The sequence below is a fragment of the Triturus cristatus genome, chromosome 8, assembly GCF_964204655.1.
Source record: "Triturus cristatus chromosome 8, aTriCri1.1, whole genome shotgun sequence".
NCBI classification, from domain to species: Eukaryota; Metazoa; Chordata; class Amphibia; order Caudata; family Salamandridae; genus Triturus; species Triturus cristatus.
In genome coordinates, this window is record NC_140591.1 from 252,722,720 (window position 1) to 252,748,096 (window position 25,377).

The 25,377-nt window shown below is 49.0% G+C and overlaps 1 protein-coding gene across 1 annotated transcript in view; it reads left to right on the forward strand.

Moving 5' to 3' along the window:
- DYNC2H1 (dynein cytoplasmic 2 heavy chain 1) overlaps positions 1 to 25,377 on the forward strand; it is a 1,714,832-nt gene that overhangs the window by 826,411 nt on the left and 863,044 nt on the right. The window contains exons 49-51 of the mRNA XM_085621461.1: positions 9,624 to 9,872; positions 12,620 to 12,728; positions 16,338 to 16,451. Of these exons, the coding sequence (XP_085477587.1) occupies positions 9,624 to 9,872; positions 12,620 to 12,728; positions 16,338 to 16,451 (472 nt within the window). The remainder of the gene's footprint in view (positions 1 to 9,623; positions 9,873 to 12,619; positions 12,729 to 16,337; positions 16,452 to 25,377) is intronic.

Genomic DNA, 25,377 nt, shown 5'->3' on the forward strand with positions numbered 1-25,377 from the left:
AGGGTCAAGTACACTGTGTGCTCATGCTTGGTAATGCATGCACAGAAGTACCTAATTATTTTGCTATTGGTGATGCTGTTCCATATCAGCAAACCAGCTTTTTCTTTTTGCTGTTGCAGAACAGATTTTGCCATTGGCACAGACAAAATGCCAGGTAATGCCACTGAAAGGCAAGTGCTACTGATATTGCCAATGATTGCTTACTTTCATCCATTTTTCAGATGCTATTGTCTTCACTCACTCCCCAGTGGTCAGACAAGCAAGCATTGGCAAAGCCATTAGGTTTGATGTTTGTTCGGGGGTTCACCTGTCCAGTCAGCGCTCCATACAACGTCAACCCTATTATCTGATAGAGACAACTAGCCGCAGATTCCTTCACGTAGGATTATCCCCGGACGTGAGACTGGATCCGGAAACGTTTCTTGCCCAGCATCCCTGCGCGCCGGGGGGGGCCACATCACGTGACTCCGCCCAGGCGTCGTCTGCGCACGTGACGTCAGCGAGGTCACATAACTCCCACCCCGGCGCGCCTACGTCAGTTTTTTCCTTTTCTGCGTGCAACGCGGATCCGGTTTGTGCTCGGGCCTGTTTAGGCCTTTCCCTTACGCTATTGCTGCGTGTGTGGGAACAGTATGCGAATGCCTTCAGGCTGTAAAACTTACTCGTCGTGTGGCCGCCTCATGTCGGTGACGGATCCTCACCCGTCTGTATGTGGGGTTTGAGGGAGCACCACGACTCCACTGATTGTGAGGCGTGCCAGCAGATGAAGCCGAAGTCCCTGTGGGAGCGCCGGATGAAACTTCTGTCAGCTTGTGTGTCCAGATACTAGTAGGTGCCTCGTCCAGCCCTTGCGGAGGGTTCTCGGGGCCGCGTCTTTCCTCGCAGGCTTTGATCTTCTTCTAGGTCGCAAGAGCGTCGCTCACCTATTGGTAAGTGTCGCAGTATGTCCCCGAGGGTCGGGTTACGGCCTGTCGGGGGTGTGGGCTCTCCGCGGGTGGTGCGGCCTCGTGAGCTGTCCCCTTATCCGCCGTTTCCCAGTGTGGGGGCATCCAGAGCCCAGATGGAGACATATGCGGCGGCTTTGCAGGCCTCGCTGGCTTCTCCTCCTCCTTCCCCTCCTGGGACGTCAGCGGATCCCTTGCAGTGTGCGGGGCCATCCGTGGAGTTGCCGGCGGCTCCGGCGCCGAGTGGTTCGGATCCAGGCTCGGAGGATGTGGTGCCGTTGGGGTGCGGCCCTTCGGGGGTCACTCCTTCGGACCACGGCGCCTCTGCTTCGCCGCAAACTCCAGTGGTAGTCCCTGTGGTGTCGAGGGAGGTCGCCGGGGCTCGGGTCGCACCCCCGAGTCCCTCTCGGTCCTCGGGACAGGCGGCGTCCTTGTCCGAGGCCGAGGTGGCGCCGCTATGGCGCCGGCGGCTACTGACCCTGGCAGCGCCGCAGGGGTCGGCGGAGGGCCCATCTCACCCTGTCACGAGTCACAGCTGGCGGAGGACTCCTCGTCCTTCCCCGGGCCCTTCTCGTTCCTCGTGGTTTTTTCCCCGACGTCGTCGAAAGGCGGTTCCTCGCCGTCCCCACGACCGCGGTCTTTGCCGGAGGAGCCGTAAGTCCCCCACTCCTCGGTCCCTCTTCCTTCTGTCCGGCCTTGGCCTTTCCTTCCTCCGGTTGGCTTGGGGGATGATCGCCTTAGCTTGCAGCCGTCGCCTAACGAGGAGCTGCTTTCCCCTCCGTAGGGCCCCACGGAGGCCGGTGCGACTTTCGCCCGCGCTGTTTCCACGGCTGTGGGAATTTTGCGTATGGGTGATCCAGCTGCCCATTTCCCCGCTGATCATCTTTTGGAGGTTCTCCACCAGGGCCCTGGTGGTAGGGAAGTGTTGCTTCCTTTCGAGGGTTCACTCCATTCTTCTCTCTTGGGGACGCCCTGCCACGGGGGACCCGGTTCCCCAGCACCTTCTGCACCGCCACCATCCGGCACCGCATGAACCAGTGTGACTTTCTCTTCACCCTTTGACCAGAGGCCCCCTTTTGCAGTCTGCCTTTCCTGCTTTGCCGCTGCTGTTGTCTCCCCCGTCACAGGAGGCACGCTGGCTGGGGGCGCAATATCTTTGCCTCTGCGGGCCCTTAACATACTGTGTGTTTTGGCTAGGGCCATTTCTTGTTTGTGGGACTCGGTAGAGTCCTTTATGTCTGCCGCCTCTCAGGAGGGTGCCTGTGTGGACTTGCGACACCATGCCTTGGATGGTTGGGAGCTGGCGGCGTTTATCCTTTGCTCCGCTCTGGACATCTTGGAGGCGCTGGGTGGTGCCATGGCTTCTTCGGTGGCCCTTCATCATCATGCCTTGCTTTGGGACAGTGTGTTCCCGGAGAATGTTTGTGAACGGCTGGTGGACCTTCCCTTCGATGGTGCTCTTTTGTTCCATGCCCCTGCGGACCCAGACATTCAGAGGTTCTTGGCGGGGCTTCGTCCTCCTCCTCCCCCCCCCCCCTTAGTGACCTGCATGTTGCTCTGGTTCTTGGAGCTCTTCTTCCGTTGGGGTGGGTCGCCCCGGTTGTCTGGCTGAGGTTGTGGTTCTTTTGGCTGCTGGCCAGCCCTTTTTGACTGAGTGTTGTTCCTTTGGGTTTTTTACACCATGCTGGGCCTGAGATTGGGCCTTCTGCGTTTCCCCTCTGGCTGCTTGATAGGCCTCCTGCGGGTTTTTTTGCCGCATGTCTTTTTTGTTGTCCTCCGCTGCGGAAGTTTCTTCCTAAGAGGTTCCCATGTCTTGGGATATGATGTGCCCTATGGGCTGAGGTTTTCTTGCCTCGCGTGGGGTGTTGGGCCTCTTTGCACCTTGCCTCGTTTCCTCTGCTGAGTGAAGGCAGGCTATCTTCTTCTTCTTCATTTCCCCTTGCCTGGCGGATAGGGCTCCTCCTCCTGTTGGGGACTCGACCCCGTGCGGACCTCTGTTTGGCCCAGGTGGGTGGGGTCCTCTCGCACACCCTCCTTCCCCTTGGGTATGTCTAGGGTATCTATTCTACATGAAGGAATCTGCGGCTAGTAGTCTCTATCAGATGTACGAGTTACTTACCTTCAGTAACGATGTATATGGTAGAAACGATTCTAGCCGCAGATTCCTTCACGGCCCGCCCTTCCTCCGTTCTGCGAGGGCTTGTGATTTGGTTTTTGCTCTCGCTTCCCTGTGGGCGGCAGTGTCTTCTGTGAGTACGTTCTTCCCCCTTTTTCTATCAGGCTGTCCCTTTTTCCACCCTTTTGTCACATGGGAGGTTAGGTTGTTGGTACTTCTGGCTCTTGCGATCCTTTGGTTTGGGGGTCTTTGGCTGTGCCTTTGCCCTTGTTCCTGATGGAGGTTGTCATACTCTGTTATGGGGATGTTTTTGAGTTTTGTTGTTACCTGTGTGCCCCCGACTGGTTTCCCTTCCTTGTCTTTGGTTGGGATTGTAGTCCTGTTGTGTGTTGTCGTGACATTTTTACATATGTCCCTTGTATTTGGGGGGGGTTGTCTCTGTCCTCGCAGAGTTGCTGCTCTGTCCTTTATTCTTTCCCTGCCTTTGGGTTCTGCAGTGCCAGGCACTGCTCTTTGTGGTGTTGTTCCTCACCATGCCTTTTTGGCTCTTTCGCACAATGTTCCTATACTCTCACAGATTTGTCTACTAGCTCCGCGTTGTGGCGCGGAAAAGTTCTCCGAAGAACACTGACGTAGGCGTGCCGGGGTGGGACTTATGTGACCTCGCTGACGTCACGTGCGCGGATGACGCCTGGGCGGAGTCGCGTGATGTCGTCCCCCTGGTGCGCAGGGATGCTGGGCAAGAAAGTTTTACGGATCCAGCCTCACGCCTGCGGATAATTCTACATGAAGGAATCTGCGGCTAGAATCGTCTCTACCAGATACATCGTTACTGAAGGTAAGTAACTCGTATGTATGTGCCAGTGCTCATTCCCCTTGTAACTTTAGTTGTACTCTTTCAGGGGATCCACATCAAAGTCATAAGCACTGACTAGTCCCATCCATGTGTGGGGTTACTGAAGCAGTTTAACAAATATACTTATATGTATAGCAAACGTTGTATAACTGTACTTTCCATATATGTTAGCAGCCTAAAGTAAGGCAACAAATGACAGTTTTCATTGAATTTTAATTAAAAAAAAAAAAAAAGCCAATTACCTAAAATTCAGTCACTGGTAAAAAAAAGTTACCATAGAATATCTTTTACAAACAAGGAAAGGGAAAGGGTGACATAGTTAGTCAGTAGGTTGCAATGTAGAGCATTGGAGAGAAAAACTGGCACTGTACCTTTAAGAACCTCACAATACACCTCACATCCCATCATGCCTCAAAGGTGACAGTTAGGGCATTTAATTTTTTCCAGTCCTGGAAACAGGATCGTGGGGCACTGAGTTCTGTCTGTTTTTTTTTTTACATATAGGGTATTTTAAGACACTTTTCTGTTGAGAAATATTTTTTTTTTTTCAAAAAATGCCTTCACTTTTTGTGAAGAGTCCTTCCTGTGGAAAAAAAGGCACAATCAGATCCCCACATGTTCTGCATCGTGTTTCTTCATGAGGATCATTTTCCTGATTCCTGCACTCGTTGTCAGTCCTTCTCAAGAAGAACTTTGAAGGATAGACAGAAGATCAGACCACATGGGTTACAGCAAAGAAAGGAACGAGAACATGCTGCCAGATCTTCTAGAAACCATGGAGAAGATTAGTCTCTACCAGAGCTGCTTCTTCTTGTTCCATGGATTGCCCCAGGGGTAGCTCCAAAGAGAGAAGACATCAGAGGAAGAGGCATCGCTCATAATAGACATCAAGACGCATGACGTCAAGGAGCATGACGCATGACGTCAAGGAGCATAATGTTGAACTTTCATATTTGCTCGCCATCATCAGGTACAATGTTGAGACACTCAACAGCTAAGGAACACCAACGGTCACCGTAGAAAACCCAGTTGATGTCAAAAATACCACAATTTACTGCAAGACCGCAGTCGTTGATGGCAAAGCCACCTCCGTTAATGGCAAAGCCACCGCTGTTGGTGTCAAATCTGCCTCCGTCAACATCGAGTGTCCCTCTGTTAACGTCAAAGCTACCACAATCAACATGAAAAACATCGACATCCAGAGCAAGATCTCTGTTATTGTATGTACAACTGTCTCCAATATGGTTACAAGCACTTCATCCAGTGAGACCTGCCACTCCAGGCTCAGATTACTCTCAGACACACTCTCCTTCTTGGCATACACCAGAAAGGGAGACATCCATTACCACACAGGCATTGCATCGCAATGCCTTTACATCGCCGGTATTGCAATGCAAGTCGTTACAATGACTTGCGCTGGATGGTGCTCTAACCTAAGGAATAGTATGATCTACTATTCCAACACCTTCCCTACTGTACGTAGACTGGTGTTGGAATAGTAAATCATTCTATTCCTAAGTCCAGCGCCCTCCAGCGCAAGTCGTATTAGCAACTTGCATTTTAAAAACTGCGATGTAACGTATCACGATCATTTTGATTGCGTTGTAACGTCACATATTCACCAGAAATTGTACTTTCTGGTACACCTTCAACTAGGGTAGCAACGCCACCTGACGTCTCTCCAGGTTCAGTAACATCACCTAGGCTTTCACCTAGTATCTCTAGTTTATTTTTAGAACCAAGCAAGCCTGGTAAAGGTAAGCATTAAATACTTTTCAGTAAAAACTTACTGGATATAGAACAGTGGAAAAATACAATTGGAATTGTACTTTGTTTGATTTACAGGGGAGCAGTAGTATGCAACACTTAGCAAATGCAGTACATTGAAATGAATAGGCTTTTTCAACAAATTGCAGGTAAGTTACTTTTACGTTAGTCAGCCAGGTTACTAGAAGTTGGTCGTATTTCAGGTGGCATCTCTAAGATGCCCTCTGTCGTGCATTTTACATTAAATCCCACACTGGCATCAGTGCGGGTTTAATGTGCTGAGAAGTTTGATACCAAACTTCCAAGTCTTCAGTGTAGCCATCATGGTGCTGTGGAGTTCATAATGACAAACTCCCAGCACCATATACTCTTAATGGCAGCACTGCACTTACAGTGCCCAGGAATGGACTTGGGCACTGTAGGGGTACAGGGCTCATGCTCCTCTACCCTCACTACTGGCATAGGGCACCCAGCTAGAGGGGTGACTGATGTATGCCAGGGCAGTGGTTTGTGGGCATGGCACACAGGGATGTGTGCCATGTCGAATTTTCACTTTGTTCTGCACCAAGGCACTCAGTCTGCAAAGGCAGTGTGTGAGTGTCAGGGTACAGGGCCTCTGAGGGTGGCACAATAAGTGCTGCAGCCCTTGGAGGCCTTCTCTGGTCACAGTCACCTGGGTACCTGTGGTACCATTTACCAGGGGCTGAAATGTGGCCAGAGATGCCAATTGGGTTTAGGCTTCAATGCAGTTTTAGGGAAGGAACATAGGCCCTGGGTACCTGATTAGCAGGAGCCCAGGGCACACTCAGTCAAAGAACAACAGCAATTCAGCAACAAGGATTGGCATAGCCAATAGGTTTCGCCTTTGGAACCTTATAAGTATTTAATTATGCATCACAATATCCTTGGTGCAACATCAACTGTTGCATAGCTAAACACTTATAAGGTCCCAAAGGCGAGACCTATTGGCTATGCCAATGCTTCTGTTACCGGGGGCCGGTTTTGCAGCATAGCTGCAATATCGGCCCCCTGCAATAAAATTGCAAAAGTGGCACAAACCTTTCCTGCTAGGCCCCCCCTCGGGGCTGGCTGAGCTCTTTGCCAGGGCTGCTTTCGGTTCTCTGTCCAGGCCTGGCTGAGTGCGAGGCCCTGGGCAGCCGCCCACCCTGCCCATGCATAGCGCCGGACCTGAAACAACCTGCTTGAAGGAAAAGCATTTGTACTTATATGGAGGAAGGTCATAGAGTAAAACTGAAAGGACAAGTGCACGAGGAGGCTCCATGCCAAAGAATTATGTGGAATTTCAAAATAAATGCATCACATCAGACAATGCCAGCAATAGGGCGGGACTCTTCGATGACACAGTGAGAAAATTAATGCAGCTTTGTTTCTATGTCCCAAATAAACAGGACACGGCAGGTAAGGCAGTGACCTGGCCACATAGGGCGTACTGCAAGGAGGTCAAGTATCGAGGACTGGATTACAGTTAAAATTGGACAGACACCTTATCATATCCCTCTGAAGGTTCCTGCACCCAACTATTTATTAAAAAATACATTTATTAACCCACTTGAAGCTACGTCCCTGCTCACTGCACCTGGTCGAGAGAAGTGCAGCGTGTCTGCATGCACACCAGCTAAAGAGGAGGTAAGACGCCAGGGGCTTTTTACTGTATGCGAAAGTAAGGTAAATATGAAAACAGGTCACGGGGAAAGGAACTTTGGCAGAGAAAGCTGATCTCGTGGACTAGTGGTTCTCAAAAGACTGCGTGAGGATAAAGTGTGCGAGCGTGCGGCTGGGGCTACTCACCGAGAAAGGACATCTTTCCGACGCCGAGGGGTGCCTCTCCTCTGTGAGGTGCTTCTTCATAGCAAACCGGGGGTGATAGATCGTGGCAAAGGAGGGAGGGGGCTCCAACGCACTGCTCTTTTTCCCCCCAACGGAAAAAAAACGCCCTCCTGCTTTCCCACTAAGTGGGCACTTTACTGATGTGTAACCATTACACAGTTATCCGTTCAAGATATTTTTAAAAAGCTGTTATGATTATTTTATATTGTTTCAAACACAATTGCTCAATCTTTTACTCCGATCTCCCAGAGAGATAAAAACAATTGCGTGCGCCTTGGAAGGAGAGGAGGGGAGGAGGCAGCAGGGGGAGGGGAGAGAGGAGGGGGCCTGCGCCTGTTTCCCTTGCGGGAGCGAGCAGAAACCATCTGTTAATTACAAACAGAGGGTTTTGAAAGCTCGCTCCCGCAAGGGAATCGCCAAATGTGCACTCATTGCCATTGAAAGCAATGCAACATGTGCACGTTTTTGGGCGAAAAAGGTCAGATCCACTACCACTCAATAATTGTGGCTGTAGCAAGGAAGTCACACACAGGAGCACTGTCTTCTTCCATACCACTGGACAAAGAGAGTAAGAAAATAGACTCTCTGGGAAGAAAAAGTCGTGAAACATTGGCTTCTATAATGCAAGCAGCTGGTGCTAATGGCCTTTCAGGGAGGTATGATCGATCTCTATGGGGTTCCCTACAAAGGTTCACAGACAACCTCCCTAAAGCAGATAGACAAGACTTTAAGGAGGTCATCAATGAGGACAATATTGGTCTTAAATTAAATAATTGGCTCAGCCTCTGACATATCGGATTGATGCGCTCATGGCTACTGTCATGGTATATACTGTAGGAGAAGCTCATGTCTCAGACTAACCGGTCTTTAACCAGAAGTGCAACATAAATTCCTCAACCTACCATTCTCAGGAAATACACTTTTCGGATCTCACATGGATTATGAAATGCCACGGATGAAAATTGAATTGAACATTTTAAAAGCTGTGGGACTAGGAAATCTAAAATAATTTAGAAGGAGGTACAGGCTTTATGATCCTGTATTACTACCTGCGGAGAGTCTCATCACCAGCAACAACCCCAGCAAAACCAGTCTTACCACCAACGCAAAACCTCTAGAAGTAGAAGAGGGTTGCATCAAAAATCTGCAGCAGCTCTGCAGTCACTTTGGTTGGAGGAACTATTGTAACACACTTCATAGAGGGGTTGCTATTAACTGCAGACAGATGGGTCTTGACGATTGTTCAGCATGGGTATTGTCTTTGTTTCAAGTCCCCTCCACAATCTATTGCTCCAACAAAAAAACATCAACCTATCAACAGGTATGGCACGGAACGGTTCGAGTTTTTCTCTTCTATACTTTGCATTGCATCCTATTGACACATTCCCACTTCCTTCGAAAAAAGTTTGTGAAAGATGTTCTAAGGTCACTTTTTTTTTTAGCAGTGACTGAATTGTAGGTAATGGACCTTTTTAAAAATGAAAATTCAATTAAATCTGCCCATTTTTAACATGTTTTATGTTGCAAACATATCTAAAGTACTGTTGTACAAAGTTTGATATACATGTATGTATATTTTGTAAACTGCTCCTGGATCCCTGCGCATGGGCAGTGCTTATGACTTTGATATGGATTCCCCTTGGAAGAGGACTAGAATTACAGGTGAGTAACTTTTCCATCGCTCCTTTTCTATAGGCCATAATAAGGCAGATAAGGCCTTCGTAGGCCAATAAAATCACTGCTACACTGAATGTTTACGTTTTGTTTTTATTTTACTTATCTCTACGGGATCATTTCTGAGATTGGTACAAAGGCAGCAGCAACATTCTCACGAGTGACTGCCGCTCCACAAGACTGCAAAATATTTTTGCAATCTTAAAGACTCTTTGTTAGCCTGTTCTCACATTACTGTTTATGTTGCATTATCAGACAAGATGTTTAGTTTGGGCATCTTCCTCATGAAATGAATGCTCTAAATAATTTCCAGTTTATCCTTCGGTGAGCATGTGGTGTGTTTGACTACGCACTATGAAGTGAAATAATTGTGACTTGAGGCGCTTTTATTAGAAACTATCCATACTGTTCTTTACAGGGTATAATCCAATACAGCAGAGACAACAAGGAGCTTGATCTCTTACTTTTCCATGAAGTCCTTGATTACATGTCCAGGATAGACCGAGTCCTGAGTTTTCCTGGAGGATCATTGTTGTTGGCTGGACGTAGCGGTGTTGGGCGTCGGACTATTACCGGGTTAGTCAGCCACATGCATGGTGCTCTGCTAGTTACTCCCAAGATCTCCAGAGGCTATGAATTAAAGCAGTTCAAAACCGATCTCAAACAGGTATGCTTGCTTTCTGAATTTTATAAACCACTTGTTTCTTTTAAACTGTTTTTCAGTTAAAAATGTTTAGTAGTAAGTGTGTGGACACTCTGTGCATATGTACAAACAGATGTATGTGGAACTGCTGGAAAATGGGTGTTGGGTGTTGGACGTCGGTATATCCACGTTCCATATGCTAAATTCCCTCTCCTCTTTATTCATTTCTTTGGTGTGATTGATCTTACCACTGGTTTTGTTTTTGGTACTATTATCTAATTTTATATTTTATGTTACGTTTTGTTAACTTTGTCTTCTTAGTGCTACATCTTACATTTCACTTTGCGTTCCATGAATTTCTGCATGGCTATCCAAAGTACTAATGCCTGAACAGTGTTTTACAGTATCATAGTTTTAACAGGTCCAGACACATTAGTTATAATCTAAAATTGTGCAACACATTGTAAGATATGCCCACCAAACACATTTCAAACATGAAAATGCATTTCCCAGTTTAAGCCAAACCTCACTAATTTTACTTTTAATTATTTTTTTGTGCCTTGTCTGACAAATTCTAGAGTCTCATGCTTGTAGTCCATGCCAGTGGTATACTTTCACGGAAATCATGTTGATAGCATAAATGATATAACATACCCAGTCACCAAAACAGTCCAGTATGTTTCTGTGCTGCAACAGCTGGTGTCGGGAATCTAACTGTGGGGTTTTAGGCCTGAGAAGCCTCATTCTTGATGGAAACTGTGAATTACTTACCACACTATCGAAAAAGAAGGATCCACAGAGGTAAACGGATATCAACAATTTGTCTCTAGGCGCTCCATTGGCAGTGACCAGAGCAACAAGTTGATCTTGAGAGAAAATGTGTGAGGTGTTTTGTGTAGTAAATCAACCATAGATACATTAGTACAGTGTATAAAATATATAATATAAATGTCCACGCTGAATTTAATTAAAAAAATTGTATAGATGAAGAAAAGGGATAAGTGGGAAAAGTCCTTAGAGGACAAATACCCCTTGTTTGCCTGCAAATGGTTTACATTTGAAACCAACCCTGTCCAAAAGCACCTTTCAGATGGTATTTTTAAGAAAGGAAATATCTGCCTATTTGCGTAACAGATTGCTTGCCTGCTTTCCAATTTCACTGGTAGGGACAAGGGACAAGAAGAAGACAGTAGATGTGCTTGTTATAGGTGAGGTTAAGCAGATGATCGCTAATTGCCCTTCTGTCTTCCTGGCGCCAGACCTTAACAGCTGTTGGCACCCATTGTGGAACAATAGGAACATCAGCTGCTATTGGCCAACTCCTTCTATTGAGTGCAGCACAGCTCCTGCTTTGGTCCGAGTGCACTGGTGAAAGTAAGGACTCTTTCTCGTTGAAATTTCCTCATGTCTGCTCCACCCCTCATTTCTAGTTGAAATTTCCCCATGTCAGCTCCACCCCTCATTTCTATCAAGGGATAAAACAAAAGATAGCCACAGAACAGGGATTAAAAATATATATTTTGTTAAGTTTTTCCCTACTTCTGCGGCATTGATTCTTAATTAACACCTCCCCTGCCAGAGCATGCTAGTCCTTCTCAGGTCTGACTTCTGATGTCTTGCCTTTGTGTAGAAATAGTTGAATCCGACCAGGGCAGCAGATGGCAATGGCTAATGAGACTTTACTTAAGCACAGGAGGTGTACTGAAATGGCAGAAAGATAAATAGCCTATTGTAGCTCCCAGTGTTTAAAAAGCATTGTCAGATCCAGTAGGTTTCAGCTCTGTAATGCTGAGTCTTTGCAATGCCAACGCTTGGTTTCACATTGCATGTGTTAACTCAGGTGCACTTATGGCTGGAAATCTTGTAATAGGTTTACAATTAAACAAAAAGTATTCTAGGATGGCCGGTATTGTGATGCATGTGTTCTTCATGATGCATGTGCTTGCATGCTTGCATACTGTGTGCGTGCGCGTTATAACAGGCAGAATATTTTATTTTACCAACTTAACATTGTGGGTGGCTATTTTAGACATATAAGTTAAACATTTTTATTAATAATAGCTCAAAGCAGGAAAAAGCAAGGAAGCAGCCTGGCAGCCCTTTCCATCTGCAGGGCCATGTCAAATAAAAAAGAAATCTACTCTGGATGGGTAGAGTGCTGGCAAACACGGTGGGTAGCATGGGAGATGGGAGTAGGTGTGAGATGAAAGTGGTCAATAAGTGGAAGGATACAGCTTATCCAGGCAGAATAAACCTGAAAGGCTTATGAATGAGACACACAGAAGAATAGGTAGGAAAGCCATCGAATCAGGAATAGTGAAGTGAGATAGACAACAAAGCCATCCAATCATGAGCAAGGGGCTGACCCAATGTCCACTCTCTGTATATTGAAAACAGATTTGTCAGACAGAGATCTAAACCTGTGTGCAGCTGAGAACTAAAAATGGAAAGAAGTACTCAAAATTCCTCTTCAAATGTGCGCATTGCGAGCAAAACTACTGTACTTTTGGAGTTTGAGTTCAGTTTAACCTTTGCATATAGTAATTCGGGTTCAGCAATGCTGTTAGCTTTCAGCACTGCACCATAGGTCAGAAATATATTCTCTGCACTGTGGGGATAATCCTCTGTACTTTGTACTCTTAATGGTAGTGCACATATGCAACTGTACAGGAACCCTTTGTACTCCTTTTGTTTCTACATTGTGAACAGTACTGTTTGCTAATACATAACACATCACAGCAGGTTTGTAACTAATATGATTTATTGTGTAGGTGATGCAGCTTGCAGGTGTTGATGGCCAGCAGGTTGTTTTACTTCTTGAGGACTATCAGTTTGTACATCCTACATTTCTTGAGATGATCAACAGTCTTTTATCTTCTGGTAAGTCGAGCTGAATAGTACAAGAATCAATGTTTAGTGCATTACTTGTAAACATTTTGTCATCACCAAGTACTTTTCATAATATGTTCTAGTTACTTATTCTCCTGCCTCAGTGTAGTGCTCTGGCATTAATTTCCCATGTCATCTGGTTGGGCTTCTGAAGCATCAGTGTATCAAATTGGTACTAACAGAGGTCCTGCTGCACATGAAGTCTGAATAATTGGAATTAACCTGCACGCTCAAGTCGAGGATAAACCTGATGATGCTGAATAATTAAAGAACTGAAAGGGAGGGCCTCCTGGAGAGAGAACAAAGTAAGACTGATCACCTAATCATTATGGGAAAGAAAGGCATTGGGTTTCTAAGTTTTATTTAAAGCCACAACACTGTGCATTAACATCAGAGCTAGCTATATTCTAATAAGCAAAATACAACCTGAGCTGCTTCTCCAAATCATACCCATCCTACATGCCACAGCGAGAAAACAAAATTGAAGAGAAAGGTATTCAATCCCAACGGTGAGATAAAGAGACTCAACCCAGATTATAGCAGGATGCCAAGCTCCTTTCCTATTGCCATTATGACAGTAATTGTCCATAATCTCATACGGAATTACTTGGTAATATTTGAAGAACAATGGCCCATAAAAGTGGACCCAATAAAATGACTACCGTAAAATATTCTGGATGAGGATAAATAAGGTTATATTTCTAGGTGACAAAAGATGAGGTGACAGCAAATACTTCAGAATTAAGACATCCTATAGAGGAAATTTGTATTAATGGAACACTGAGCCAGTGTCTAAGAACTGGAGTTTAAAGATTGTCTGTCTAAAACATCAGAGTGACTGAAGTGGAGGAAGCAGCTGAAAAACTTGCTTAGAAAATGGTACGGTGATAATTACAGATCCATCCTCCTACGCTATGCTTCTAAGGACTCTTGAATGCCATCAGAGGCAAGCTAACCTTGAAATCTAATTGATCCATTACGGCACCTTCAAAGTGAAGCATAGCTGGACTTACCCATTCATCCCTTTATTTTCTTATGTAGGTTAAATTTCCCTTAACAGTGCTGGAGGCGACAGCAAAGATTCATAACATGGACATTTCTGTGGAAGGGCAGGATACCACTAACTAACCGTCAGCAGTGGTGGAAACAAGCTATAAAGACCAGAAGACCTGAACCAGGAAGTCTCTTGGCAGTAAATCATAACCCTGAAAAGCTGTAAATCTTATGCAAAGTTTTATTCCTCTGCATAGCAGAAATGTTTGACAGCAAGAAATGAATTTTTTGCAGGGATGGATGATAGTCCAAGACATGTAATAAAATCACTAACCTATTAAGTCCAGCCAAAGGTTTCAGTTATTCAAACCTGAGCTCAACCCTAGGAGCTATGGCACAGAGCAGACAGGCTTAATTTAAAATGTGTAAAGCACTGAGGATTACCAAAACAGTTTAATAGTCCAAAACACAACACTGTAAAAATCACATTCCAACTTTGAAAATAAAGTACAATGTAATAAACAAAACAACACTAAAATAACAAAAATGAAATTGGTGGAACCAGAGATATGACTTAAAAAAAATATTTAAGGCAAAAAGCGCCATGTAAAAGTTAAGCTACAATCACTAAACATTGTTCGCTTTTGACTGGGACCTATGCCCAGTCTCTATTGGAACGTAGGTTGGATACACCAAGCAGGTTCATCCCGGTCAAAGAGCTTGCTGTATGTCATACGATCTGAAATGGAAGTCAAAACCCTCCAGTGAGACAGGGTCGCAGACAGCATACAAGGAAGTCGTCTCGAAGGCGGGTTGCGATTAGATGGAGTCACATTAAAGCAGTTGGTTTTGGTGGTAAATGATCTGAGTGGGAAAAGTTCAAGGTTTTCTCCCAGAGAGGTCTGCTTATTGGCCAGATAAATTTCCTGCTGTTGCCTAGTCAAGATTGTAACGTAAAAACGGAGGTCGCATGGGTTGCTAAATAATGATGTACTTGGATGCAACCCAGGTAATTACCAGTGGCTGAGATTAATTCAAGCATTCCATTCATCACTTTTTGTATATTTTAGTATGTTTTTCTAAATGGGACGGGTATGTCCAGATGTGGTTCCCGTGCATACTGTGTTACTGGGACCAAGCTATACCTGGCTGATGAGCCCTAACTAGGGAAAAACTGGTTATGGATTGCTTGTGTTCCAGTTCAGGTAGGACCTGGCCTGGCAGTCCGGGGTGGACTGTTCCAATTTGAGCTGGGACAAGACTGATTTGCATATGAATAGTTCCAAACTAAGGTGGCATGGTGTGCAAAACAATAATGGATTGTAAGGTGGCCTGAGTAATTACCAGTGGCTGAGATTAATTCAAGCATTCCATCCATCACTTACTTTTTGGGTACTGTAACCACTATTTCAGCATTTCTTCTTTGCCCTAGTGCAAATAATCCCAAAATATACTTTACTCCTAAAATCCAAGAATAGTCTTTGAGCTGGTCACTGCAAGGAGATGGTAACATTACATTTCTACAAGTCCCACTTTCAAAAACCATGCACTCTACTTTGTGGGCTGCAAAGCGAACATGGGGGGGGGGGCTTATTAATATTTTAAACTAAGGTCCCCTTTCAAAAAGGTAATTTTGACAGATTAGGCTGCAGGTTTAGACTCCAGCTGACCGGCTACAATGGTATGCCTGAAGCCATGTTTTCCTGTGTCATATTAATGGGTGACACAATATGTGCTGCAGTGCTGTGGTGGCATGTAACCTTCCATGTCATGGGTGTATTTTCTACATCATATACCATTGCTTTGTAGGAAAGTTAAATATGCCAGTAAGGGATTAGCCAGTTTCTAATTATTTTAGTGATCAGAGCCTAAAAATTACTAATGCAATTCAACAAGAAAAAGGTGGTGAGCGTGCAAAAATGGGACTTTTCACTAATTAAAAAAAATGTGAGGCTTATGTCATTGAAAGTTATGCGTTGTATCTTTTACTTTGTACATCAACTTTAGTCTGTAGCTCTCCATACCGAGTAACCTCTATTGGCATACAAGTAGAATACATGGAAAGATTCCCATTTATTTATTTTTTCATAGTCGAAATAATTTTATGTAGAAAAGCTTGTCTGAACCCAAACACTTTTTACAAACTGGTGTTTTCCAAGCACTTTATACCACTTTCTGCAACACTTGTGCCTGGTTAGCCCAGACCAGAGTTCATAAGTGGCTGGAAATATTGGGTAAGGGTTTACTTGTAGGTAAATACTCACAAAGCACAACCTTTTAGATGTTTACGAAAGACCACTCACTCTTCTGCGAACGCCCACTGGGCCTTCCCTCACTGACAGTTTTGATTTTGAATATATCAGAGCGCTTGGCACATCTTTCACTTTTGTAAGCAAGTTATGTGCATATAAAAATCTGCAAATCCTGCCTCCCTAAATAAGTATATAGATTATATATGCCCATTTGCCATTTTGTCTTCAAGTTAGTTAAAACGTGTGCCTGGAAACACCTTAGTCATTACAATGTAAACTCATTGTTTTTGTGATTGTATTCTTACGGAATTATTGCATATAGTATAGTTCTAAAAAAAAGTTTTTTGTATTTTAGGTGAGATTCCAGGATTGTATACATTAGAAGAATTGGAACCTCTTCTGTCTCCGTTGAAGGACCAGGCCTCAGAAGATGGATTTACAGGACCGGTTTTCAACTATTTTACATATAGTAAGTAAACATGATCTTTTTAATGTAGCTTATTTTCAAATGAGACTTGTGACAAGCTGGGTTAGCACTTATATGGTTTGAAGCAGAATTAAACAAACATTTGCGATTATTCAATTGGTTGCTATTCCAAAATGCAGTAGATTAGATGATGATTATGAAGGTCTCATGCCATCTGGTGATTGTAGTTTATGGTGAACACGAATGATAGATTGAGACACCATGCACATTCCTTTTTTCTTTTCACAAAATGGTCATTCCACGTGCTTGCGTTGCAGTCAGAATCATGTTTATTTAGAAATCTGTTTATTGGAGTTTAGAGGACATACATCACATCACAGAATAGGATAATGAACAATTATAATCAATGTACATGAGAATATTTATGCAGATACAACGCTGACTGCGATAATGGGGAGCAACTCACATTCCATATCCATACTGAGAGCCCCAACAGCTATGGTCACATGTGTTAACTCACTATGTATCTCGAGATCATCCCCCGTGTTGGGAACTATTATGTGGAGGCATTACATCTGCATTCACAGTCCCACAGCTGTTCATCATAAACAGAAGACCAAATATTTGTTTCTAGAAATAAAACTACACAGCCAGGAAACTAACACCCCTGCAGAGAAACAACATTGGAACTCAATAGCAGCGCCCGGTACTCATCCAGGCATCCCCCTCCCGCCACCTCCCGGAGCCCCCCTCCCCGCCCTCCATCCTCTCTTCAAGATAGTACACAACCAGCAGTGCTTACATTCCAATGGCTCACCATCTCGGCCCGAGGTATGACATCAAGCGTCGCCGCACCTTGTCAGGCGGGGCACCCCCGGCCAGCTAGCGTGACTTCTCCAATGTACCCCCCGTATTCCTCTGCGCCAGTCTCCCCCAGTCGCAATATAGACTGTGCCAGTGACTCCCACTGTGTCGCTATGAGGGTCGCCCTGAGCCCTAATGTTTCCTCCCTCTGGAGGGCTACGCCCTCTGCCTTTGCCCAGACCAGGAAGGAGCCGCGCCACGGCTTCACATGTGGAGGGGCGTCTGCCTTCCAGCGCTTAGTGAGTAGTCGCTTCGCCACAACTAACCCCAGATCAAGAAATCTAGAGGTGACCTTTGTAGAGGGCGTTCTGTGAAATAGATGTAGCAAGTGGGATGACCACTCGAAGGGGATATCACGCCCTGTACACTCGCGGAGCGCGTCTCGTACCGCCTGCCAGAAGACTCCCAAGACGGGGCAGCTCCACAACATGTGGATCAGATCCACGTCCAGTTCCGCGCAACGGGGGCAGCAAGCATCTGTGCGACGAAAGTATCTGTTAATGGAGGCGGACGTAAGATATGCCCGGTGTAAAATGAAGAATTGAATTTGTCGAAAACGCATGTTTTGGGGAATCCTTCTCGGACCCTGTAGCACCCTATCCCACTCCTTGTTGGTCAGGGGACGGTTTAAATCCGCCTCCCATTTTCCCCGCAATGATGCCAGGCTCACTGCCGCGTGCGCACGCAAAGCCGAAGCAAACCACCTGACAAGGCGTCTCCCACGCCCCATCACATGAAGGTACTGTATCACTAAATGCTGTTCTGGCTCCTCCTTTAGGTCTCCCCACCTCTCCGCCAGTGTTTCCACCAAGGCCCGGTGTCGAAGAAACTGCCCAGGGGCCAATCCTGTTTCCTCCGCTAGAGTGGCAAACGTGAGAAGGGCCCCATCCCGATAAAGGTCTCCTAAAGTGCACACGTCTACTGCGGTCCAGTCTTCCAGCTCCGAAACCCCAAGTATTCCGTGTCCACCAGGTGAGCCCTCCAACGGTATGGCCGGTGCATAAGGGATCCCGGACCGGGTGAGACGAAGGCACCGGCGAAAACATTTGTAGGCCACTGCCAGTAGGAGTGGTGTCGGCCTCTCCACTTCTGCCGCCGGGTGAAAGAGCCCGAGAAGGTTAGTCAGCGAGAGAGGGGGGGTCGTCGCAGTTGCGGTGTCTTCGCGGCCTCTATCTGCCAACCAGCGTGCTATTCATTGAAGCTGCGCCGCTAGATAGTAATGCTCAAAACATGGCATGGCAAGTCCCCCCTGCCCAACGGGGAGGTACAATTTGGGCAGCGCGACCCTGTGCCGCGCAGCACCCCAAATGAAGTCTCGGAGGGAGCGCGTCAAGCCCGTGAAAAAGGATACCGGGACATAGATGGGGAGGTTGGCGAAATAGTACAGTAGTCGGGGCAAGATCACCTTCTTAACTAACGCTATTCGGCCAGTAACCAAGAGGGGGAGGGTACTCCAGAATTTCATCTGGGCCCTGACTCCAGATACAGCCCTTCCCAGGTTGCCATCCAGGAGATCCGCCGGTTGGCGGTATATCTGGATACCCAGATAGCGAAAGGTGTCCGGTCGCCACTGCACCCGTATTCCTCCGAGGTGATAGTTGGGATCAGTGACGTCCGCACCGAACGCGTACAGACAGGACTTGGCGGCGTTTACCCGGAGCCCTGAAAGTCTCTTGAATTCGCACAAAATGCGCTCCAGTTCGACAGGGATTCGGGCCACGTCTCTGACAAAGATCAACAGGTCATCCGCATAGAGAGACACCTGATGCACCGCATCTCCCAGCGGGATGCCATCGGTCAGCCCCTTGCGAAGCGTAGCCGCCAATGGCTCCATTGCGAGCGCAAACAAGAGGGGTGACAGTGGACACCCCTGCCTGGTGCCGTGACCCACCGGAATGGCGTGAGAGATGTACGGTCCAGTTCTCACCCTCACTGTAGGCCCCTTGTACAAAAGGGCTGCCAGCTGAAGAAAGCCGAGGCCCAGTCCAAAGTGTGACAATGTTGCCACCAGGTACCCCCACTCCAGACAGTCAAATGCCTTTTCAAGGTCCAGAACCAGGCAGCCCGCCCTGGGCCAGGGCCGAACACTGTCCGTTGCCACTCGGAAAAACTGTCGCAGGTTAAGAGAGGTGCTGCGCTTAGGTACAAAACCGTTTTGGTCGGTATGTATCATCGCCGGTACCGCCAGCGCCAAGCGCTCCGCCAACACCTTCGCCAGGATTTTGTAATCTGTATTGAGTAGGGCAAGGGGGCGGTAGGACCCCAACTGAGTGGGATCTTTCCCAGGCTTGAGTAGGGATACCAGGTAGGCTTCTCGCATTGACCCGGGTAGAGCTCCTTCCTCAAGAGCGGCCAGGTAAAGAGTGTGGAGTTTGGGCACTAACGTTTCTTTGTAGGATTTATAGTATTCTGCTGGGAGCCCATCCGGGCCCGGCGCCTTCCCGGTGGCCAAAGCGGCGACCGCGTCTCTGATCTCTTCTGCTGTGAGGGGCCCCTCAAGTGACTCCTGGTGCCCATCCGGAACCACGGGCAAACCAGCAGCCTCCAGGAACCGATCTATCTCCCATGCCGGCCGCTCTCCCGTCGACCGATACAGCGACGCATAATGTGACAACAGTGCCTGGTGAATCTCCCATTGTGAGTACACCAGCGATCCATCCGGGCCACATATAGCGCTTATCGGTGCGTGAGTCGCCTCCTGCCGGAGCAACCAGGCTAATAACCTCCCCGCTCTGTCCGACGTGGCATGGACACGAGCCGAGTGGGCCGTGTAATTGTGGCAGCGCAGACGTTCCAGCAATTCAGCATGGCGCGCCCGAAGTCTCAGCAGTTGGTCCGACTCGCGACCGCTTCCCTCCCCGTGTAGTTCATGTGAGAGTAGGCGAGACTCCAAGGCAGTAAGGGCCCCCGCAAGTTGTCTGCGAATGTTCCACGTGGCGCCCAAGCAGTGCCCCCTAATGCAGACCTTGTGGGCGTCCCACTCCAGTAATTCACTGCTCGTGGTGCCCTCATTGAGATCAAAAAACTGTTCTAACGCAGTGCCTAACGAGGCCCGAAATTCTACATCTTCCAGGGCCGCTGACTGGAGGCTACGTAGGGACCGGAGGTCAATCAGGCCTCCATTGGAGACACACTTTGAGGGGGTTGTGGTCTGAGTGCGTCCGACCTAGATATTCTGCCTGGACTAATCGGGAAAGCAGGAGTGGGAGCCCACCACCCTATCGAGGCGGACGTGAAGGTCATGTACCGCCGAGTAGTACGAATAAACTCGAACGTCCGGGTGCAGACTGCGCCACACATCCGCCAAAGCCCAGCGGGACATCCAGTTGGTCAATTCCTGCGCGTTGGAGCCTACACACGTACCTCGGAGGGGTGGGAAGGAACGATCTAGTTGCACATCAAGGACCGAGTTAAAGTCCCCTCCCAAGAGCCAAGGGAGACCCGCATATGGCACCAGTACCGTTGACAGGTTAGCAAGAAATGAGGGCTGTTCAACATTCGGAGCGTACAGCGAGCCCAGTATCATCCGCTGGCCATCAAGTCGCCCATGTACCAGGGTATACCTCCCATCCGGGTCGATCAGCGTCCCTAGGCATGTGAATGGTGTACCCGCCCTTATCCAGACCAGCGTGCCCCTGGTGCGCGCTGAGTAAGTGGTGCCGAATACCTGACCCCTCCAGCGAGCACGCAGCCGGCCCAGTTCCCCAAGCGTCATATGTGTCTCCTGAAGGAGGGCTATGGATGCTTTGTGTCTCTGTAAGTACGCAAATGTTGAATACCTACGCGCTGGCGTGTGTGTATACCTCGAACGTTCCATGTGATTACGTTTGTGGTGGCCATTGGGAACTATCACAGTCGACAAGTGTGGCGGGGTTTTGGGAACACCCAGTCGGCGCGGGGCATAAAATCTACACAGATCCATCCTAAGCGCTGCATTAAAAACCACCAGAACCAAATAACACTAATGTGCAACCATGTACGTAAACTAGTTAACAAGACCATTAAAACTGCCAGGGCAAACTCCCAAGTGGGCATTCGTCCAAACTATAAGCCAATGCTTATGAAATACAACTAATCCCAATGATGGCTAATAGGGGTAATTGTGTAGCGTAAGCTGCCGTGGATCGCTCCTGTCTCATGGTGCCTACGCCTGCGCGGTGCAGATGTTTCTTGCGGCATGGGCTCAGGGCAGCACGGGCCGGAGGACTCAGTCTATACTGTCCACATCTCTAAGTTCAAGCAGCACCTAGCATGTCATCGACCCAGCTCAGGAGAGCCACCCGTAGACCTCCCCGGCTCCTGTCTGTACCATATCCTCCCATGCAACACCCCCCCCTGCCATCACCCCGCACCACTCATATCACACTTTAGAGTCATTAAGCTGCAACCACCAGTTCCCATTAACAGCCCCCGGAGGGCGTGTCCAGCAGTGGCTACTGACTCTACCTCACCTCCGGTTCACACTATCAGTTCTGAAGTTTGAGGGGTCACCAGCGGCAGCAGCAAGTCGTCAGAGAGTGCGGTGGACGGAGAGGACGAGCCACTGGTCCCTGGGCCAGCGCATTCGTGAGTGATCATATCTCCCCGGCCATCAGGAGATCCAAGCGTCGCCACTGCCGCCAGTGCTCCCTGGCGTTCCAGGCGCATCCTCTCGGGGCTGGGAGCCACCCCCGGCTCGATCCCCCATCACTGCGGGGCCCTCTTCCTCTCCTCCGCCGAGATCTCCTCCCTCGACGCGAGTTGGGCTCCGAGTCCGGCGGCCGCGGCCCGCCACCTCGCCCGGTCTCTTCCAGCCAGTCCCAGACCTCCGACGGTGCATCAAAGAAGTGGGTCCCCTCCTTAGTGACCACTCGGAGGCGCGACGGAAACAACAGGGAATAGGAGATCTCCAGCGCCCGCAGACGGCGCTTCACCGCCAAGTAGTTGCTCCGGCGTTTTTGCACCGCTGCTGTGTAGTCCGGGAAGAACAGTACCTGACCAGTTCCCACCTGGATGGCGCCTAACTTCCTAGTTTCGCGCAACACCACCTCCCTGTCCCGGTAATTGAGGAGCTTGAACAAGAGGGGGCGAGGACGGCCTCCACGGGCTCCACGAATTGCGGAGACAGGATTCCAGAGCCAAATAAGTCACGCAGCCAGCCCTCGACATACTGTTCCGGCTGCCGTCCCTCCTCGCCCTCCGGCAGACCCACCACGCGAATATTGCAGCGTCGGGAACGTCCTTCAGCATCTTCAGCCCGGTCCTCCAAAACATGGACACGGTCTATGAGGTCTTGCAATGCGGGTGTGTGGGTGCTCACCACTGGTTGGATCTCCTGAAGGGACTGTCGCTGTTGAGACACCGTATCCACCAATTTGCGGTGATCTGCATGGAGGAGTGTGAAATCGACAGTAACCTTATCAATACGGGACTCCAGAGAGGCTTTAGTTTGTTCCAACGTGGAGCCAATCCGCTCCACCGCGGCAAGCACCGTGTCCGGCTTTCCCACCAGTACTTCGGTTTGTGAAGCGGCGGCCCCCCCACTGTTCTCCACAGCAGGGCCCGAGTTCCCCGCCGGCGTCTGGCCATCCCGCGACGCGTTCCGCAGACGTTTCATGATCAGTTGTTGCGCTGTAGGCATCCGCCGGAGGGTCGCTGCGCCAGGCAGCCGTACTAGCTCCAACTGTCGCTGTCCGCCACCCCTGCAGATGGACAACGCTGCCGTTGCCAACTCTCTCCGGGATCCAGCAGTTAGAGAAAAGCGCCAAAATCCACACTGGCCACACCGTCGATACACAACAGGCGAACACTGTTCTCCGCCGATCTTGGGGTTCACTGAATCACAGCAATGGCCGTATATTATTCGCTGTTGCTGCGCCCGAGACCTTTCGAGACCTCCCTCCCCCCCCTCCCCCGTCCAGGTATTGGCTTCTCTCGAGGACTGGGGAGGACTCACGGCTGTCACCAGACCCCCCAAAGGATGCTGCTGTGCTCTCGCCCGCCACTCGGTAGTGTAGCGGTGCCGCCAGTAGTGTGCCTGTGCCAGCATGCCCCAGTCAGTCTTCTAGCGCCCACGTTGTCAGGCCTTCACTCAGGGGGGCCGCGTCGTCTCCCGTGAATGCCAATGTCAGGTATGGGTGTTCGGGGCCTGAATTTTCCCACTGCCAGCGTCCATCTGGGCACCCTTGTCCCCACTACCACTGCCAGTTCAGTGCAGCGCTACTATGTCCATCAGACGCTCCTCGGGCCTCGGGGAACCCATTCCCCAGCATCTCGGCAACGTACCTCCACACTCCGGATCTTCCAGTCTCTCTCAGCGCATAGAGGGCGGCAACCAGATCGCCGCCGCAGCCTCACCTTCTCCCTCCGCCTCGGTGCGCCCCTCCGAGGGATCCGCCAACCTGCGCAGCGACCAAACACTGCCCGGGATACCTCCGGCACCTGGGTGGGGGCTCTGTCGAACCCCGCGACTCTGTGGTGGAGTCCGCTCCGTGCGGGCGCCCGCCTCGCAGTGCCAATGGAGGGCCACAGCCGAGTCCGCCTTGGGCCGAAGCGGGTTGGGGGCCGCTCGCCCCGTCCAGCCAGCCCTGCTCACATGCCTCCACACCGGCCAGCCAACGTTGTCGCCTCCTGACCTGGACACCTCGTGCAGGCACTTCAGCAGCGCCCCGACACCAGCGCTGTGAGCCCCGCGGCCTGGTGCCCTCGTGGCCAGCCGCGGGCTAAAGTAGTAGACACGGCCGGCTGCCGCTTCTTCCCGCTGCCTCACGCCTGCCGGCCGCCGCTGTCCCTCTGCGGCGCAGCGTCTCCTGCCCGCCGTCTCCACCAGTCTGCACACCGCTGCGCTGGGGGGGCTCACGGGCTCTACCCCCGCCAACGGCCGATGTTTGAGAGGGAGCCCAGCCAGGAGAAGTGCCAGGATAACGGCACCTTTCTCCCAGAGCTTCACTCGGTAGCGGCCATCATGTCCGCCGTTGCAGTCAGACTCATGTTAGATGTGATTCGGACCTGGAGCTCAATATCAAGACTCAATGTGACACTGAGGATATTAGACATGGTCCTATTGCACACCATTAAAAATGTCAGGAAGGGTGAAATAAAAGCCTCCGATTCACTGAGCCATGCTAATAGAGCCAAGAAACATTCTGGTTTCTTTTTGACTGTGAGGAGGTATGGCATCTCTTGTAAGTCTCTGTGTGCTTTGAACATCCATAGATTCAACACAAATTGAAAAGACATTCTGTGGATGAAGATCTTCTTTGATAACTGAAGATACCCTTTGACCTTCTGGGAGTCATTACAAGTTTCCAAGCACTGTATCAGGTACCACTCGAGACAGCTGTGAGTTTCCCAGTGTCTCAGGGCCCAGAACTATCGGGCTTGCAAAACTTAAAACCTGAATATTCCAAGCTTGGAGACACCGGGCCCAGGGCTGTAGTTAGCTGCTGCCTCCAGCTTCCACCCTCCAGCATATTGCAGCAGAAAAAGCTCTTCACAGCGGAAACTAAACCCGCTGTGCCCTCCCGCCATTCCGCACCACCTTCTTCCACTCCAAGGGCGAAATAAAAGGCCTGTACACATTTACAACTTGCTCTAAGCATCAATAAATTAGTGGCGTTACAAAACTTGAGCCCCCCCCCTTGCAAAGTACATTGAGAGGGCCCCCACGCTGCGAATCCAGTCATGAGCTCTCAAGCAAGGCGCCCGCCACCCGTTCACAGTCCCAGAGGGGGCCCCCCACACCACGGAGGCAGCAGGAGTATTGTTACGCCACTGCAGTAACTAACTGTGTGCGGACTTGGAGCCGTTATTTCCCCCAAAGGTGAAAAAACATGAAATTGGACCTTGTATTTCTGTGTCCGCTTGTTGTTCCCCATTCTGGGGAAATAACTTGTGATTCCAAAATATAGGCATTGAGATAGTGGATGGAATTAGAGATTCTGGCTCTCCAGAATCTCTGCTCATATATGTGGGGAAATCGTAATGAGGCCTCAGTGTTTGTTATGCTGGTATCTTCGCAGTTTTCATTGCATGTTGTTACCACCTTTGTAGACTGTCATTGGCACACAAGGGTCCAGGCCTCTAGAGCTGGCAGCATTATCTTCCTATATCTTGTACTGTATTT